This window comes from Silurus aristotelis (genome assembly GCF_946808225.1).
Source record: "Silurus aristotelis genome assembly, chromosome: 18".
In the NCBI taxonomy this organism is placed as follows: Eukaryota; Metazoa; Chordata; class Actinopteri; order Siluriformes; family Siluridae; genus Silurus; species Silurus aristotelis.
In genome coordinates, this window is record NC_139591.1 from 24,242,007 (window position 1) to 24,263,874 (window position 21,868).

Sequence of the window (21,868 nt, forward strand, 5' to 3'; positions counted from 1 at the left end):
ACTAACACACCGCCATCACACACACTAACACACCGCCATCACACACACTAACACACCGCCATCACACACTAACACACCGCCATCACACACTAACACACCACTAACACACCGCCATCACACACACTAACACACCGCCATCACACACACTAACACACCGCCATCACACACACTAACACACCGCCATCACACACACTAACACACCGCCATCACACACACTAACACACCGCCATCACACACTAACACACACACTAACACACCGCCATCACACACTAACACACCACTAACACACCGCCATCACACACACTAACACACCGCCATCACACACACTAACACACCGCCATCACACACACTAACACACCGCCATCACACACTAACACACCACTAACACACCGCCATCACACACACTAACACACCGCCATCACACACACTAACACACCGCCATCACACACACTAACACACCGCCATCACACACTAACACACCGCCATCACACACTAACACACCACTAACACACCGCCATCACACACACTAACACACCGCCATCACACACACTAACACACCGCCATCACACACACTAACACACCGCCATCACACACACTAACACACCGCCATGACACACACTAACACACCGCCATCACACACAAACACACCGCCATCACACACTGCCATCACACACAAACACACCGCCATCACACACTAACACACCACTAACACACCGCCATCACACACACAAACACACCGCCATCACACACACAAACACACCGCCATCACACACACAAACACACCGCCATCACACACAAACACACCGCCATCACACACAAACACACCGCTAACACACCGCCATCACACACACTAACACACCGCCATCACACACACTAACACACCGCCATCACACACACTAACACACCGCCATCACACACAAACACACCGCCATCACACACAAACACACCACTTACCACTTAAAACATATCTTTTTAGCAAAGCCTACACATAACACACATCACACACATCACATCACAACCTTGTGCTCCAGAACATCTGATCACATGCACATTATCAACTTGTGCTGTTAATATCATGAACAGCAGCTACGCTAATTCCTCTCCACTGCTTCTCTTTCTCTCCCCATCCCGAGGCTTCCTGAGGTTTGGCCAGCTCCAGTCACGTCCCACCTCGTGAAGATTATGGACCTATGGATGATCATGGAGAAGTAGATGCCGAGTGTTTAAAGGCCCTGGCATGGAGAAGCTGATGCTGGATCTATGATGATCACAAATTGTTCTGTATTGTTGAAAGATTTATGACCAAACTTTTGATGTCACCCATATGAGGATGGGTTCCCCTTTGAGTCTGGTTCCTCTCAAGGTTTCTTCCTCATATCATCTAAGGGAGTTTTTCCTTGCCACTGTCGCCACGGCTGCTCATCAGGGACAAACGCACACCAATGACCTTCACTGTTGTTTTCTGTAAAGCTGCTTTGAGACAATGTCTGTTGTGAAAAGCGCTATACAAATAAACTTGACTTGAAAACTTGACTAACACACCGCCATCACACACACAAACACACCGCCATCACACACAAACACACCACTAACACACACTAACACACTGCCATCACACACTAACACACCGCCATCACACACTAACACACCGCCATCACACACTAACACACCGCCATCACACACACTAACACACCGCCATCACACCGCCATCACACACAAACACACCGCCATCACACCGCCATCACACACAAACACACCGCCATCACACACACTAACACACCGCCATCACACACTAACACACACACTAACACACCGCCATCACACACACTAACACACCGCCATCACACACACTAACACACCGCCATCACACCGCCATCACACACAAACACACCGCCATCACACCGCCATCACACACAAACACACCGCCATCACACACAAACACACCGCCATCACACACTAACACACCACTAACACACCGCCATCACACACAAACACACCGCCATCACACACTAACACACCACTAACACACCGCCATCACACACACTAACACACCGCCATCACACACACTAACACACCGCCATCACACACACTAACACACCGCCATCACACACACTAACACACCGCCATCACACACAAACACACCGCCATCACACACAAACACACCGCCATCACACACAAACACACCGCCATCACACACTAACACACCGCCATCACACACTAACACACCGCCATCACACACTAACACACCGCCATCACACACTAACACACCGCCATCACACACTAACACACCACTAACACACCGCCATCACACACAAACACACCGCCATCACACACACTAACACACCGCCATCACACACACTAACACACCGCCATCACACACACTAACACACCGCCATCACACACACTAACACACCGCCATCACACACAAACACACCGCCATCACACACAAACACACCGCCATCACACACAAACACACCGCCATCACACACTAACACACCACTAACACACCGCCATCACACACACTAACACACCGCCATCACACACACTAACACACCGCCATCACACACACTAACACACCGCCATCACACACAAACACACCGCCATCACACACAAACACACCGCCATCACACACTAACACACACTAACACACCGCCATCACACACTAACACACACTAACACACCGCCATCACACACACACTAACACACCGCCATCACACACACTAACACACCGCCATCACACACTAACACACCGCCATCACACACTAACACACCGCCATCACACACTAACACACCACTAACACACCGCCATCACACACCACTAACACACCGCCATCACACACCACTAACACACCGCCATCACACACACTAACACACCGCCATCACACACACTAACACACCGCCATCACACACACTAACACACCGCCATCACACACACTAACACACCGCCATCACACACACTAACACACCGCCATCACACACTAACACACCGCCATCACACACTAACACACCACTAACACACCGCCATCACACACACTAACACACCGCCATCACACACACTAACACACCGCCATCACACACACTAACACACCGCCATCACACACAAACACACCGCCATCACACACAAACACACCACTAACACACCGCCATCACACACACTAACACACCACTAACACACCGCCATCACACACACTAACACACCGCCATCACACACACTAACACACCGCCATCACACACACTAACACACCGCCATCACACACACTAACACACCGCCATCACACACACTAACACACCGCCATCACACACACTAACACACCGCCATCACACACAAACACACCGCCATCACACACAAACACACCGCCATCACACACAAACACACCGCCATCACACACTAACACACCGCCATCACACACTAACACACCACTAACACACCGCCATCACACACACTAACACACCGCCATCACACACACTAACACACCGCCATCACACACACTAACACACCGCCATCACACACACTAACACACCGCCATCACACACAAACACACCGCCATCACACACTAACACACCACTAACACACCGCCATCACACACACTAACACACCGCCATCACACACACTAACACACCGCCATCACACACTAACACACCGCCATCACACACTAACACACCACTAACACACCGCCATCACACACCACTAACACACCGCCATCACACACCACTAACACACCGCCATCACACACACAAACACACCGCCATCACACACTAACACACCGCCATCACACACTAACACACCGCCATCACACACTAACACACCACCAACACACCGCCATCACACACAAACACACCGCCATCACACACTAACACACCGCCATCACACACTAACACACCACCAACACACCGCCATCACACACAAACACACCACCAACACACCGCCATCACACACACTAACACACCGCCATCACACACACTAACACACCGCCATCACACACACTAACACACCACTAACACACCGCCATCACACACACTAACACACCGCCATCACACACACTAACACACCGCCATCACACACACTAACACACCGCCATCACACACACTAACACACCGCCATCACACACACAAACACACCACTAACACACCGCCATCACACACACTAACACACCGCCATCACACACACTAACACACCGCCATCACACACAAACACACCGCCATCACACACACTAACACACCGCCATCACACACACTAACACACCGCCATCACACACACTAACACACCGCCATCACACACACTAACACACCGCCATCACACACACTAACACACCGCCATCACACACAAACACACCGCCATCACACACACTAACACACCGCCATCACACACACTAACACACCGCCATCACACACACTAACACACCGCCATCACACACACTAACACACCGCCATCACACACACTAACACACCGCCATCACACACACTAACACACCGCCATCACACACACTAACACACCGCCATCACACACACTAACACACCGCCATCACACACACTAACACACCGCCATCACACACACTAACACACAGCCATCACACACACTAACACACCGCCATCACACCGCCATCACACACACTAACACACCGCCATCACACACACTAACACACCGCCATCACACACTAACACACCGCCATCACACACTAACACACCACTAACACACCGCCATCACACACCACTAACACACCGCCATCACACACCACTAACACACCGCCATCACACACACAAACACACCGCCATCACACACTAACACACCGCCATCACACACTAACACACCGCCATCACACACTAACACACCACCAACACACCGCCATCACACACAAACACACCGCCATCACACACTAACACACCGCCATCACACACTAACACACCACCAACACACCGCCATCACACACAAACACACCACCAACACACCGCCATCACACACACTAACACACCGCCATCACACACACTAACACACCGCCATCACACACACTAACACACCACTAACACACCGCCATCACACACACTAACACACCGCCATCACACACACTAACACACCGCCATCACACACACTAACACACCGCCATCACACACACTAACACACCGCCATCACACACACAAACACACCACTAACACACCGCCATCACACACACTAACACACCGCCATCACACACACTAACACACCGCCATCACACACAAACACACCGCCATCACACACACTAACACACCGCCATCACACACACTAACACACCGCCATCACACACACTAACACACCGCCATCACACACACTAACACACCGCCATCACACACAAACACACCGCCATCACACACACTAACACACCGCCATCACACACACTAACACACCGCCATCACACACACTAACACACCGCCATCACACACACTAACACACCGCCATCACACACACTAACACACCGCCATCACACACACTAACACACCGCCATCACACACACTAACACACCGCCATCACACACACTAACACACCGCCATCACACACACTAACATACCGCCATCACACACACTAACACACCGCCATCACACACACTAACACACCGCCATCACACACACTAACACACCGCCATCACACACACTAACACACCGCCATCACACACTAACACACCGCCATCACACACTAACACACCGCCATCACACCGCCATCACACACACTAACACACCGCCATCACACACACTAACACACCGCCATCACACACACTAACACACCGCCATCACACACACTAACACACCGCCATCACACACTAACACACCGCCATCACACACTAACACACCGCCATCACACACTAACACACCACTAACACACCGCCATCACACACACTAACACACCGCCATCACACACACTAACACACCGCCATCACACACACTAACACACCGCCATCACACACACTAACACACCGCCATCACACACACTAACACACCGCCATCACACACACTAACACACCGCCATCACACACACTAACACACCGCCATCACACACACTAACACACCGCCATCACACACACTAACACACCGCCATCACACACACTAACACACCGCCATCACACACACTAACACACAGCCATCACACACACTAACACACCGCCATCACACCGCCATCACACACACTAACACACCGCCATCACACACACTAACACACCGCCATCACACCGCCATCACACACACTAACACACCGCCATCACACACACTAACACACCGCCATCACACACACTAACACACCGCCATCACACACAAACACACCACTAACACACACACTAACACACCGCCATCACACCGCCATCACACACACTAACACACCGCCATCACACACAAACACACCGCCATCACACACAAACACACCGCCATCACACACACTAACACACCGCCATCACACCGCCATCACACACACTAACACACCGCCATCACACACACTAACACACCGCCATCACACACAAACACACCACTAACACACACACTAACACACCGCCATCACACCGCCATCACACACACTAACACACCGCCATCACACACACTAACACACCGCCATCACACACACTAACACACCGCCATCACACACAAACACACCACTAACACACACACTAACACACCGCCATCACACCGCCATCACACACACTAACACACCGCCATCACACACAAACACACCGCCATCACACACAAACACACCGCCATCACACACAAACACACCGCCATCACACACTAACACACCGCCATCACACACACTAACACACCGCCATCACACACACTAACACACCGCCATCACACACACTAACACACCGCCATCACACACACTAACACACCGCCATCACACACTAACACACCGCCATCACACCGCCATCACACACACTAACACACCGCCATCACACCGCCATCACACACACTAACACACCGCCATCACACACACTAACACACCGCCATCACACACACTAACACACCGCCATCACACACACTAACACACCGCCATCACACACACTAACACACCGCCATCACACACACTAACACACCGCCATCACACACACAAACACACCGCCATCACACACTAACACACCGCCATCACACACTAACACACCGCCATCACACACTAACACACCGCCATCACACACTAACACACCGCCATCACACACTAACACACCACCAACACACCGCCATCACACACAAACACACCGCCATCACACACAAACACACCGCCATCACACACTAACACACCGCCATCACACACTAACACACCGCCAACACACCGCCATCACACACAAACACACCACTAACACACCGCCATCACACACACTAACACACCGCCATCACACACACTAACACACCGCCATCACACACACTAACACACCGCCATCACACACAAACACACCGCCATCACACACGCTAACACACCGCCATCACACACGCTAACACACCGCCATCACACACGCTAACACACCGCCATCACACACGCTAACACACCGCCATCACACACGCTAACACACCGCCATCACACACGCTAACACACCGCCATCACACACGCTAACACACCGCCATCACACACACTAACACACCGCCATCACACACTAACACACCGCCATCACACCGCCATCACACACACTAACACACCGCCATCACACCGCCATCACACACACTAACACACCGCCATCACACACACTAACACACCGCCATCACACACACTAACACACCGCCATCACACACACTAACACACCGCCATCACACACACTAACACACCGCCATCACACACACTAACACACCGCCATCACACACACTAACACACCGCCATCACACACACTAACACACCGCCATCACACACAAACACACCGCCATCACACACTAACACACCGCCATCACACACAAACACACCGCCATCACACACTAACACACCACTAACACACACACTAACACACCGCCATCACACCGCCATCACACACACTAACACACCGCCATCACACACACTAACACACCGCCATCACACACACTAACACACCGCCATCACACACACTAACACACCGCCATCACACACACTAACACACCGCCATCACACACACTAACACACCGCCATCACACACACTAACACACCGCCATCACACACTAACACACCACTAACACACACACTAACACACCGCCATCACACCGCCATCACACACACTAACACACCGCCATCACACACACTAACACACCGCCATCACACACACTAACACACCGCCATCACACACACTAACACACCGCCATCACACACACTAACACACCGCCATCACACACACTAACACACCGCCATCACACACACTAACACACCGCCATCACACACACTAACACACCGCCATCACACACACACTAACACACCGCCATCACACACTAACACACCGCCATCACACACTAACACACCGCCATCACACACACTAACACACCGCCATCACACACACTAACACACCGCCATCACACACACTAACACACCGCCATCACACACACTAACACACCGCCATCACACACTAACACACCGCCATCACACACTAACACACCGCCATCACACCGCCATCACACCGCCATCACACCGCCATCACACCGCCAACACACCGCCATCACACGCTAACACACCGCCATCACACGCTAACACACCGCCATCACACGCTAACACACCGCCATCACACACGCTAACACACCGCCATCACACACGCTAACACACCGCCATCACACACGCTAACACACCGCCATCACACACGCTAACACACCGCCATCACACACACTAACACACCGCCATCACACCGCCATCACACACACTAACACACCGCCATCACACACACTAACACACCGCCATCACACACACTAACACACCGCCATCACACACACTAACACACCACTAACACACACACTAACACACCGCCATCACACACACTAACACACCGCCATCACACACACTAACACACCGCCATCACACACACTAACACACCGCCATCACACACACTAACACACCGCCATCACACACACTAACACACCGCCATCACACACACTAACACACCGCCATCACACACACTAACACACCGCCATCACACCGCCATCACACACACTAACACACCGCCATCACACACACTAACACACCGCCATCACACACACTAACACACCGCCATCACACACACTAACACACCGCCATCACACACACTAACACACCGCCATCACACACACTAACACACCGCCATCACACACTAACACACCGCCATCACACACCGCCATCACACACACTAACACACCGCCATCACACACACTAACACACCGCCATCACACACACTAACACACCGCCATCACACACACTAACACACCGCCATCACACACACTAACACACCGCCATCACACACACTAACACACCGCCATCACACACCACTAACACACCGCCATCACACACCACTAACACACCGCCATCACACACCACTAACACACCGCCATCACACACACTAACACACCGCCATCACACACACTAACACACCGCCATCACACACACTAACACACCGCCATCACACACACTAACACACCGCCATCACACACACTAACACACCGCCATCACACACACTAACACACCGCCATCACACACACTAACACACCGCCATCACACACAAACACACCGCCATCACACACACTAACACACCGCCATCACACACACTAACACACCGCCATCACACACAAACACACCGCCATCACACACACAAACACACCGCCATCACACACAAACACACCACTAACACACCGCCATCACACACAAACACACCGCCATCACACACACTAATGCACCTCCAACTCACACAAACACACCGCCATCACAGACACTAGCACACCACCATCACACACACTAACACACCACCATCACACACTAAAACACCACCAACACACCACCATCACACACACTAACACACCATTAACTAACACACCACCAACACACCACCAACACACCACCAACACACCACCAACACACCCAAACACACACACACACACACACACACACACACACACACACACACACACACACACACAATACAACTACATTCAAACACAATTCTTCACTAACGTTTTAATGTTTAACTTCACTCCCTTTCAGCCCCTGACAAACTGCGCCACCTATTGGGGAGCACAGAGAGCTGTACACTGGCAGCCCACTGAATACACACCTTTCACCAGGTGAAGGACAGTGTGTGACCGTGTCACCTAGTGTATGCATCAAACACACACACACACACACACACACACACACACACACACACACACACACACACACGTATAAACAGCCTTTATTTTCTTTCCTTTTATTCTATTATTATTTCATCTTATTATTTTTTATTTAACTATTCCCTTTATAACTCTATAGTTTATATAGTTATATTACAGTATATTATAGATTCAAATAAACTTTCTTTCAGCTTCTCCCATTAGGGGGCGCCACAGCGGATCCACCGCATGTTTAATTTGGCACGTTTTTACGCTGGATGTCCTTCCTAACGCAACCCTCCCTAATTTATCCAGGCTTGGGACCGGCACTAAAAGTGGCTGGGGATGGTTCCCTGACCGGGGATCGAACCCGGGCCGCAGCGTGAGAGCGCCGCATTCTGACCAATACACCACCAGGGAACCTAGTATATTATAGATTCTATACTATATTATATACAGTATTATTATAGTTTATTATTATTTCTGACTGTAGTTTCTGATTTGTGTCTGTATATTCTGTGCTTTGGCAATATGAATGTCAATATTTGTCATGCAATAAAGCAAACAGAGAGAGAGAGAGAGAGAGGGAGAGAGAGAGAGAGAGAGAGAGAGAGAGAGAGAGAGAGAGAGAGAGAGAGAGAGAGAGAGAGAGAGAGAGAGAGAGAGAGAGAGAGGGGGAGAGGGGGAGAGGGGGAGAGGGGGAGAGGGAGAGAGAGAGAGAAAGAGAGAGAGAGAGAGAGAGAGAGAGACTTTTTATTTGTACTTTTACAAAACTTTATTTACACAAGTCACAGAGAGAGAGAGAGAGAGAGAGAGAGAGAGAGAGAGAGAGAGAGGGAGAGAGAGAGAGAGAGAGAGAGAGAGAGAGAGAGAGAGAGAGAGACTTTTTATTTGTACTTTTACAAAACTTTATTTACACAAGTCACATCATAAAAATTCAGGGGGACTTAATAAATAAATAAATGTGTAAAATGGTTTCATAATTGAGCACCTGTCTCTGCCTGTAACTCCGCACGGACCACGCCCCCAGCACCTGTCTCTCCGCACTGACCACGCCCCCAGCACCTGTCTCTGCCTGTCACTCCGCACGGACCACGCCCCCAGCACCTGTCTCTCCGCACTGACCACGCCCCCAGCACCTGTCTCTGCCTGTCACTCCGCACGGACCACGCCCCCAGCACCTGTCTCTCCGCAGTGACCACGCCCCAGCACCTGTCTCTGCCTGTCACTCCGCACTGACCACGCCCCCAGCACCTGTCTCTGCCTGTCACTCCGCACTGACCACGCCCCCAGCACCTGTCTCTGCCTGTCACTCCGCACTGACCACGCCTCCAGCGCCTGTCACTCCGCACTGCTCTGTTATAAACTCACCCCAGTTTATCTGGGGCTGTGAGGCAGTTAAACTTGATGGTAATTTGGTTAATTCTGGTGAACATTTCACCAAAATGGAATGTGTGCAAGTGTGAGTTGGTATTGTGAGTGTGTGCTTGTGGTATGTATGTCAATGTCAAAGTGAAGTTTATTGTCATTCAGCCAGGCAGCAAGTTGTTTCTCCAAAGGCTTCAATATGCAGGTGTAAATATGCTGGTGTTGTGTGTGTTGTTGAGGTAGCAGTGACCAGTTGAATAAGGTGACTGGTGTTATTGCTCATCTCTTGGTATTGTAGATGTTTATAATGAAATGATTGTGTGTTAGTGAATATGATTGTGGGTCGCTTGCTTTAATATGTTTCCAGAATTTGATTGTCCTTTTTTGGATGTTCAGGAGGAACGGGATTCGGCCCTAATTCTGCACTGCATCTGTTGTTGGCAGTGTTTCTGTGCACCTTTAAGATCTCCACATGCAGGATTTCAGGTGGATGTTTGTCTCATGTGCAGGTTGGTGTGTTAGCAAACACCACACTTCACTGACATACAGGACAACTGCTTCAATCACTGACTAGATTTTTTTAAGGCAGATTCTAACTGGAAATTCTATATAAGTTTGTCATTTTATCATGTAGAAGCTCTGTGTGCGTGCTCTGTTTATTCACTGCCAGTTTAAAGGTTTGTGATGAACTCATGCATAGTCCGAGGTAGGTGTAGTTTTTGGCTCAATTTAATGAGTTCCAACCCTAAATGTATATAGTTCCCTGAGATGGACGATGATGATTTTGGTCTTGTTGAGGTTGACTGTCAGGGTCCAAGTTCGACAGCACTGCTGCAGCAGGTCCAGTTTCTGCTGTAGACCCTGAGCAGTGGGGGACAGCAGGAGCAGGTGATCTGCATACAGCAGGAGATTAATCTCTGAGTGGTGTAGAGTGAGATCAGGTGCTGCAGACCCTCTAACATGGAGACCAATTCATTACTGTAGATATTGAGTGTGGGACTTAAACAGCAGCCCTCTTTCACTCCACACTCCTGAAAGAAAAATCAGTTTATCTCCAATTCTGGTTCTGCACTTGTTCCCTTTGCACATGGATTTAATGAGATCACTCTCCAACATTGCGTAAAATAATCTGTTATGCCAGATGGGGTCAAAACCTTATAATTAGGAACCACATATTATTCCATTGTGTAAATATGATCAGCTGTACAGTATTCTGTAAAATAAAATATATTGTAAAATAGCACCTGTCAGAACCTGACTGAAGAGTGAAGTGGGTACCCGTCTGAATCTGGTTCCTATCAAGGTTTCTTCCCATCGTCTCCAATGGTTTACTCATTAGAGATAAACTAATGAGTAATTTATAAATGTTAAATTTACATGAAATAAAGCTGATGTTTAGGTTAGTGCTCTGTGATTCTTTACACCAGGTGTGGAACTTCAGACTTCATAATATCACCTTTGGTCCAGTTACTTTATACACATGATCAATAAAAAAAGGACTGAATCACAATCCTGTTTATCAGTGTGTATGAGATCAGACTAAAAGCACCCGATGAGATTTTTCATTCATTTATTTATAATTTATACATCAGCATTACAGAGAGTTCATGTGCAGAGCTTCTGTGTGTAGAGAAAATCTCATGTAAAACATTTCTGTTTTCATGTATCAAACTAATCCCTGGTCACGTTGTCAGATTTATTCTCCGCTGTAATCAGTCCTCTGTGTGTGTGTGTGTGTGTGTGTGTGTGTGCGCGCGCGCTTAAAAGCTAATAAAGTGAAATTAAGATTTTTTTCACCTTGGATGGATTTCAACTTTCCATTAAACTGTCAATCAATTAGTCTGCTGTATCCTCTCTCACTCTCTATCACTCTATCACTCTCTCACACACACACACACACACACACACACAGGAATGTGAACAGAATTTTTGTTAGTTTACATGCTTTACTGTTGCCTATAATAATAATAATAATAATAATAATAATAATCATCTGACTGCATACACGTCTAATGCAAATCAAGTTTTCATAGCAAAATTGAAATAAATAAAAAAGCATTGAAGTTTGAATCATTTAAAGTTTGGAGCTGTTTCCATTGTGAAATCAGTCAATTGACTGAAAGTTTCATTCACAAATCATTAAAAACCCTCAGCTGTTGTCATGGTTACGTGTTAAGGTCACACCCACTTTCAGTTACATAACCAACAACTGTAGAAAATAGACAAAACCATGTAACACTGCCCCGCCCACCGGATATGACATCAAAAAGCATCCTATACACTCCCACCCCTCTCCCAACACACACAGTTGAACATAAAAAATTGAGACAAAATTTAAAATAAAAAATTTCTAAACTAATCACTCTGTAAAGATGGGGTGTGTGTGTGTGGGTTTTGGGTGGGGGGGCGAGGTTGGTTCATGTGGGGGTCTTCTGAATGAGGAAATGTGAGCTATAACACACACCTCACTGAACAACACACACACACACACACACACACACTCCTTATGAAAAGAATAGGAGGTGGACGATCTCACTCTACAGGCTAGCGTGTGTGTGCAGTGCAGAGAATAAATGTAATAATGAGTAGTCTGTAAGTGGGTGCGCGCTGCAACTGCATGTGTGTGAACTGCATGCGTGTGAGGAACATTTCTACCACTATGTCCTTTCTTCACTTCCTGTCCAACCGCTAGAGTGGCAACAACACCCCCCCCCCCCCTTAAACACACACACACACACACACACACACACACACACACACACACACACACAGATACACTGTTATTTTAGACTAGAACACACAGATGATTTGTAGGACAATACAACAATGTGTGTGTGATTAGAAATGCACAAACACTCCCAATCAGCATCAGTGTCATAATTGAGAGGGGCAGGGCAAGGGGGTGTAGTGGGAGGGGCTCATTAGAAGGTCTTCCTGTGAATGGCACGTGCTCGGTCCTCTTCATACTCTTTCTTAGAAACCCACATCTTCTTAAAAGTGTCCAACGAAGCTAGGATGGAGCCACTGTCACACACACACACACACACACACACACACACACACACACACACACACACACACACACACACACCCCCCCCCAAATTGGTCAAATAGATTGTATCCATGAAAACGGTTTTCTCTGAATTGCACGTACCCACAGTCACGGTCTTACACTCAAATGTGATAATGTTCTTACCCGATCCATGTAGAGTAAAGTCTCTCCTGTGGTGCGGAGATCTGCAACACACACAGTTATTAAAAAAAAAAAAACAGTATTAAAAAGTATTAGTGTTAGTGTTAATTAGTGAAGCACAAACCTTTATTTTGACATCTTTGGGAGCAAGCTTCTTCACTTCACTCAGCAGTCTGTCTCCAAACCCTAATGCACGCACGCACGCGCACGTGCACGCACACACACACACACACAATTAACCCTTTTTTCACACCTGAACAATGTGCTCATAACTATGATATAAATAAATAATGCCTGCTGCGTTACTCACCGCTCATTAAAGAGCGGTGAGTGACGCGAAGCGACGCGGTGGGTGAGGCGGCCGGTGGGCGAGGAGTGAGGCGGGCGAGGAATGAGGCGGCAGGTGGGCGAGGAGTGAGGGCGCAGGTGGGCGAGGAGTGAGGGCGCAGGTGGGCGAGGAGTGACGCGGCGGGTGGGCGAGGAGTGACGCGGCGGGTGGGCGAGGAGTGACGCGGCGGGTGGGCGAGGAGTGACGCGGCGGGTGGGCGAGGAGTGACGCGGCGGGTGGGCGAGGAGTGACGCGGCGGGTGGGCGAGGAGTGACGCGGCGGGTGGGCGAGGAGTGACGCGGCGGGTGGGTGGCAGGTGATGCGGTGAGTGACGCGGCCGGTGGGCGACGGTGAGTGACGCGGCGGGTGGGTGTCAGGTGACGCGGCGAGTGACGCGGCAGGTGGGCGGTGATAATCACTGTGATGATGAACATAGCACCTTTGAGCAGTGTGGAGCCGCCACTTAGGACAATGTTGGAGAACAAGGTACGCCGGAGGTCCAGGTCTGATTTCTGTATGGCGAAGGCAAGAACCTCATGGATTCCTTCACTCTCATTTCCAATTAGGTCAGGCCGGAACAACAGCTCTGGGGCCCGGAACCTGGCCGGCCCAATCTATCCAATGAACACACACACACCTGAAAGTTATCGTTCTGAATGTCTCTCCACTATGTTAGATAACATTGTGTACTATCAGTATTTAGTATTTTTTTTCGTGATCACAATGTACGTTACTAAAACACACAGTTCATTACATCAATTGTGCTCCCGTCCGGCAGTGTGTACTGTGCCTTCTCCGTCTCCAGAGTCTCATCTTTTTGAGGATTTAAGGACAGATAACATGCCCTCTAGAACACACACACACACACACATTAACTATACATTAAATGTTTTTTGTTTTTTTTACCCAATCATACTGTTTATGCAGCTTAGACTTCACCCCTGATGAAGAGCCTTACCTCTTTGATAGTGCGTACGACCTCGAACTCAGCAGAGGTGTGAAAGCTGTATCCCTCCTTCCTCAGGAGCAGGCGAAGAAATCGGGACACGTCACGGCCTGCAATGTCCACACGCATGATTGAGTGCGGAATCGCAAAACCCTCATAGATTGGCACTGCGTGGGTCACACCATCCCCCGCATCCAACACCACACCCGTTGTCCTACCAGTCGCATACCTACATGCACACACACACACACACACACACAACCACTATTTCCCAATACGTGTGTGCGTGTGTGTGTGTGTGTGTGTGTGTGTGTGTGTGTGTGTGTGTGTGTGTGTGTGTGTACTCACAGGCTGAGAACGGCCTGCATGGAGATGAAAAGTGCTGGGACGTTGAAGGTTTCAAAGAAGACCTCAGCTGCACGTTCGCGGTTCTTACTTGGGTTTAGAGGCGCTTCAGTCAGCAACACAGGGTGCTAAACAAACACACATTTTTGGTGCTTTCTTAAACATTTTGGAACTTTCCCCCTAAATAATATTTAATTACTGTTTTTCCTTTCTGTATTCTCCACTTTTTGTCTGCTGCGTTCTCTTATTCTTTATGGAAGAGTGCTTTGTTTCCTGTTTTAAAGCATGAACGGAGGTCATTCCTAGCAGAACTGCCAATGCACACTACAGAAAACACAGTATGGTAGGACATTTTTCCAATAAGGTAAACATCCAGCTTGTGTGTTGGAGTGTACAATCAGTCTTTCTCCATTGCTTGGGATAATTTTATCTGTGAGAAGTGTAAGTTAGTTTGCTTTCTGACGGAGAAGATCCTATCGTTAGAGAAACGCATCCAGAGTCTTGTAAGAATTAGTGAGAGTAAAAGTTAGTATTCCCCTGAATCCAGCATCAGGACACTCCTAGCACGGTGAGTGGGTAACAATTCAGGGGCATACTCGCAAAGCCAAAGCTAACACTTTGGACCCAAAGGTCATGAGTTCATTTCCCATCTAAACCAAATTGCAACTCCAGAGAACCCGAGCAAAGCCCTTAACCCCATAGCTGCTCAGTGGTATGAATGAGATAAGCTAAGATATACCTGTTTTCTTCCCACAGTGGGGAAATTTCCAATGTAAATAGCTGTTGATAAGTTTTGTAAATGTAGATATTGTTGTGTACCTCCTCACTGAAGGTTTGAAGCTGCTCTTTAGAGTAAACATACTGCCAGATCCTCTCCATGTCATTCCAGTCATTAACGATTCCATGTTCCATTGGGTATCGAACTGATAACAAACCCCTGTGTTCCTGTGCAGGCACGCGTGCACACACACACACACACAAAAAACACAGATTTTTGTACTTTGCAGTGTGTATTTACAGTGTGTAGCATGTATGTGCAATATGTACATGCAGTGGGTTGCACGAGTGGTGTGTGTGTGTGTGTAGTGTATGTGGGGTGTGTATGCGGGTTGTGTGTATGTGTCTATAGGGGTGTATTTGTGGTGTGGGTGTATGCATGTGTTACTTCAGCTTTAGGCCCAATGAACAGATCCCCCTCCAGAGCTCCGGCCATCACACGCACATGTTTGGGCCGACCAACACTGTACATTAATCAACACATCAGTAAAGTTTAAAAAAAAACTCCTCACACACACACACACACGCGCACACACACACACACACACATTCCTTTTATATCACAGCAAATTACTACTACAAAAATAAAGACCATTTATATTTTTATGTTTACAATTTAGTGAAAAGTAAGTTTCTCATCCTCCCCCCAATCCTCAATTTCACAGCATTTTTTCATCCATCTCTTACTATCCCCTCATCCTTTTCTCTCACCATTCCCTTTTCTCCTCATCCTCTCACAATCTCTCTCTAATCCACACCTGCTGGTGAAAACAGGGCAGTGTTTCATTTCACACATTTATTTTCTCTCTTTTTTATTTGCATGAAGTAAATAAAATAAAAAAAAGAATAAAATAAAAAATAAAAAATCACTGCACATATGACTTATAATAATGATGATGATGATGATGAGAAGAAGAAGCAGGAGGAGGAGAAAAAGCCGTGATTGGAGCTGCAGTTTTTGCAGTCAGACTGGAGTAAATTCATCACTTACTAATTTGGGAAACAGTATTTAGGAATCTGATCTCCAGCAAATCCAGCTTTAATCACACCAGAACCCTGAAACACAACACAACACATTAACACAACACATTAACACAACACATTAACACAACACATTAACACAACACATTAACACAACACATTAACACAACACATTAACACAACACATTATTACACAGAAGTAACTCAGCTGAAATGATGTCCTTGTGTTACTTTATTTATTATTACATAAAGGAGGCACTTAATCAGTGTGAATGTTCCACTTGTGTTCAGTCATAAGACACAGCTGGAGGACACACACTTTCACTCTCTCTCTCACACACACACACACACACACACACACAGACAGACAGACAGACAGACAGACAGAGAGAGAGAGAGAGAGAGAGAGAGAGAGAGAGAGAGAGAGAGAGGGGAGATCAGGGTAAAGTGACCACTAATTACTGTCATTATAAGTGTGTGTGTGTGTTCGCAGAAACGACCAGCCATTTTCTCCACAGTAACTAACTAACACACACACACACACACACACACACACACACACACACACACACACACACACACACACACACACACACACACACACTAGCATGTTGTGCTACACTGCACACTGACACATCCCGCTGCACGGCTAAGCGGCTAACAGTTTCGGGTCCTGCAGTGTTGTTATAATGTTATACACCCCGGAACAGAGACTGAAGCGCGGATTATTCCAGATTTACTGAAGAATTCCACAAACTTTACCATCTGCTCATCACAAACCAGCACTGAGAAATACACACATATAATTCTCTATAAATAAATAAATAAAGCCGCGTGTCTGCTCGGAAACTCACAAAGCCGCGTCACTGAGGAAGCTAAGCTAACTGAGCTAGCAGGGTGTGGACCGGTGACATCATCGTTACTCACGTTATCGATCACCACCGGCTGATTAGCGATTATATCGTACGACTCCATCCCGGTTTCCTCCACCGCAACACGGTATTTCCAGAATTTGATGTAATTTATAAACCTGTGTTCATGAGAAAACAGCGCGCGCTCAGCAAACACACCGGGAGACCTGCTGCAACTCAACCGAACTGCAAACGATACAACCCACCCCTGAACTATACCCACTGTGTGTGAGTGACTTCCGCATCAGCCAATCAGATCGCTCAGACTGGGACAGTTGCCGAAAAGTAGGCGGGATTAGTGACGCGTCAGGACGAAGCAGCGTCATTTCACAGATTTACATATAAATATGAAAACGATTAAACACAATCTACACAAAACTTTATTGTAGCCACCAGGTAGGAGGAAAAGAGGAAGGCCAAGGAGGAGGTTTATGGATGTGATGAGGGAAGACATGCAGGTAGTTGGTGTAAAAGAGGCAGATGTAGAGGACAGGGGGGAATGGAGACGGATGATCCGCTGTGGCGCCCCCTAACGGGAGAAGCCGAAAGAAGAAGAAGAAGAAGAAGAAGAAGAAGAAGAAGAAGAAGAAGAAATGTATTAAAAAATTTTTTTTACTTCACCTGTGAAGGTGTTTAGTTCTGTTATTTATCTTCTCACGTCTCTGACTATTTGTAGTAAAACTAATATAAATAATATTATTTGTGTTTATTACATTACAGAACTTTATGATCGTATCACGTGTCCAACAGGTTTGCTCTCCCCAGTGAAGCACCCACTGATAAACCTAAAAAAGCTCGGGTTATAGGAGACTCTATTCTGAGGCACGTGAAATTAGCGAGATCCTTAGGAGCACCAGCAGCACAGGTCAGGTGTATATCTGGACAAAGCAGGCCAGCTTAGGTTTTTAGAAAAGCACAAGTTCTTTAAGATTTTTACACAGGAGCTAGTGATATTCACCTTCGACAGTCTGGTTACTAAGAGAAACATTAAAAAAGTGGGTAAATTAGCGAAGGCAAAGTCTAATGCAGTAACATGCTCTGCCCCATTCCAATGTGGCGTAGTGATGAAGCCTACAGCAGGTTATAGTTCTTTGAACTGCTGGATGTCCGAATGGTGCTCCATAAACAATGTGGGCTTCATAGATAATTGGAGCAATTTTGAGGGCAAGGGTAGCCTGTTAGGGTGGTGCGGTATCCATCCCACCTGGGAAGGTGCTGCTCTCATTTCTTGTAGTATAGGTCATAGTCTCAGAACAGCACTAGTTAACCAGTGACTGTCCAGAGCCAAGGCCAGGGAGCAGACAGACAGTCTGCTAGCTGCACCGAGTTGTCACTTAGGATCCACCATATTAAGACTGTGTCTGTCCCCTGAGCAAAAACAAAATGTAGACATTCTCAGAAAGTCTGTTCAAGTAACCTGATTAACATAAAATTAAATAGGACTGAACTCACAGCAGCACCTCTGATCTAAAGATAGGATTGTTGAATATTAGATTTCTCACGTCAAAATCATTGGCTATAAACTAAATTATTACCGACCAGGTGTTTAATATGATGTGTTTGACAAAGACGTGGATTAAACCAAACGAATATGTAGCATTAAATGAAGCGAATCCTCCTGGGTATAGTTACATACACCAACCCCGTCTAAATGGCAGAGCAGGCGGAGTCGCAGCTATTTATAATAAAATAAAAATAATTTCCCATAGAAGTTACAGATTTCATCACAAATTTAGTTACTTCTTTAGACCCTAGCATTAATTTTGGGTAAATTTAATATTAATTTTGATAATCAGGAAGACTCCTTTAGGTCATGCTAAGCAGCAGTTGTGTCCATTCTGGATTCAGTAGGAATTATTCAGAATGTAACAGGACCCACTCATAGTGGAGACACTCTTGACGTAATATTAACATTTGGATTTAATATAAAAAATACAATTCCACAGTCTGAAGTTATTTCAGATCATTACCTCATCTCTTTTAAAATCTGCCTCAGTCATTGCATTCGCCACGTTATAGTCAAGGATGTCTCCCCCTCCCCCGCCACCGGCCTCCGAGGTCTTGACCGATAACCGATTCACCCCTCTCCACATGACGGAAAGCGATACCGTGATTTTTGGAGATTCCATCGTCCGGCATGTCCGCACTACCGGAGCCAATGGTAAGGTACACTGGTGCTTGTGTTCTCGATGTTGCTGGGCAGGTACCTGCGATCCTGAACGAAAACTTCTGAGCTGTTGTTCTCCATGCCGGAACGAACTAGGCTGAGGCAAATAGAGATCTTAAAGAGGGATTTCAGGATCCTGGTGGAGACGGTACACAGCACATCGCCCACAACAAGGATCATAGTGTCAGGACCTCTTTCCACCTACCAGAGAGGAATTGAGAAGTTCAGTAGACTTTTTGCACTAAATGAATGTTACAGTCATGGTGTTGAGAACACAAACTACTCCTTGTTGATCATTGGACATTTTTTTCTTGTTATTTAATGTTATTGCAGTTAAAACAAAAAAATAGCAGATAAGCAAACCCAAAAAAGTTCTAATGTTTGGTCTTTTAAATATTAGATCACTTGCACCCAAAGCACTGATTGTAAATGAGATGATCACAGATAATAATCTCTCAGCACTCTGTCTTACTGAGACCTGGATTAAACCAGATGATTATATCGGTCTAAACGAGTCATGACCTCCAGACTGGACTGTTGTAATGCATTACTAGGTGGATGTCCTGCATCATTAATAAACAAGCTTCAGTTAGTTCAGAATGCAGCAGCAAGAGTTCTTACAAGA

The 21,868-nt window shown here is 47.4% G+C and overlaps 1 protein-coding gene across 1 annotated transcript; it reads right to left on the minus strand.

Annotated features, from left to right (window-relative positions):
* Window positions 1–13,148: 13,148 nt before the first annotated feature.
* actr1b (actin related protein 1B) lies at window positions 13,149–19,317 on the minus strand. Its single transcript, XM_083568894.1, has 11 exons — window positions 19,093–19,317; window positions 18,176–18,240; window positions 17,573–17,648; window positions 17,227–17,352; window positions 16,411–16,535; window positions 16,075–16,291; window positions 15,871–15,963; window positions 15,556–15,730; window positions 14,913–14,974; window positions 14,792–14,832; window positions 13,149–14,619 (listed from the first exon to the last, which is right to left on the minus strand). Exons 1-11 carry the CDS (start codon window positions 19,138–19,140, stop codon window positions 14,517–14,519), a joined length of 1,131 nt encoding a protein of 376 aa, XP_083425020.1. The 5' UTR covers window positions 19,141–19,317; the 3' UTR covers window positions 13,149–14,516.
* Between the last annotated feature and the right edge of the window lie 2,551 nt (window positions 19,318–21,868).

Excerpts from the sequence above, each read along its gene's own strand:
- actr1b (XM_083568894.1), bottom strand. The coding sequence starts at position 19,140 with ATGGAGTCGTACGATATAATCGCTAATCAGCCGGTGGTGATCGATAAC. Across the intron at positions 18,241-19,092 it reads AGCCGGTGGTGATCGATAAC|GGTTCTGGTGTGATTAAAGC; the intron begins GTGAGTAACGAT and ends GTTGTGTTTCAG. Across the intron at positions 14,620-14,791 it reads CTTTACTCTACATGGATCGG|TGGCTCCATCCTAGCTTCGT; the intron begins GTAAGAACATTA and ends TGTGTGTGACAG.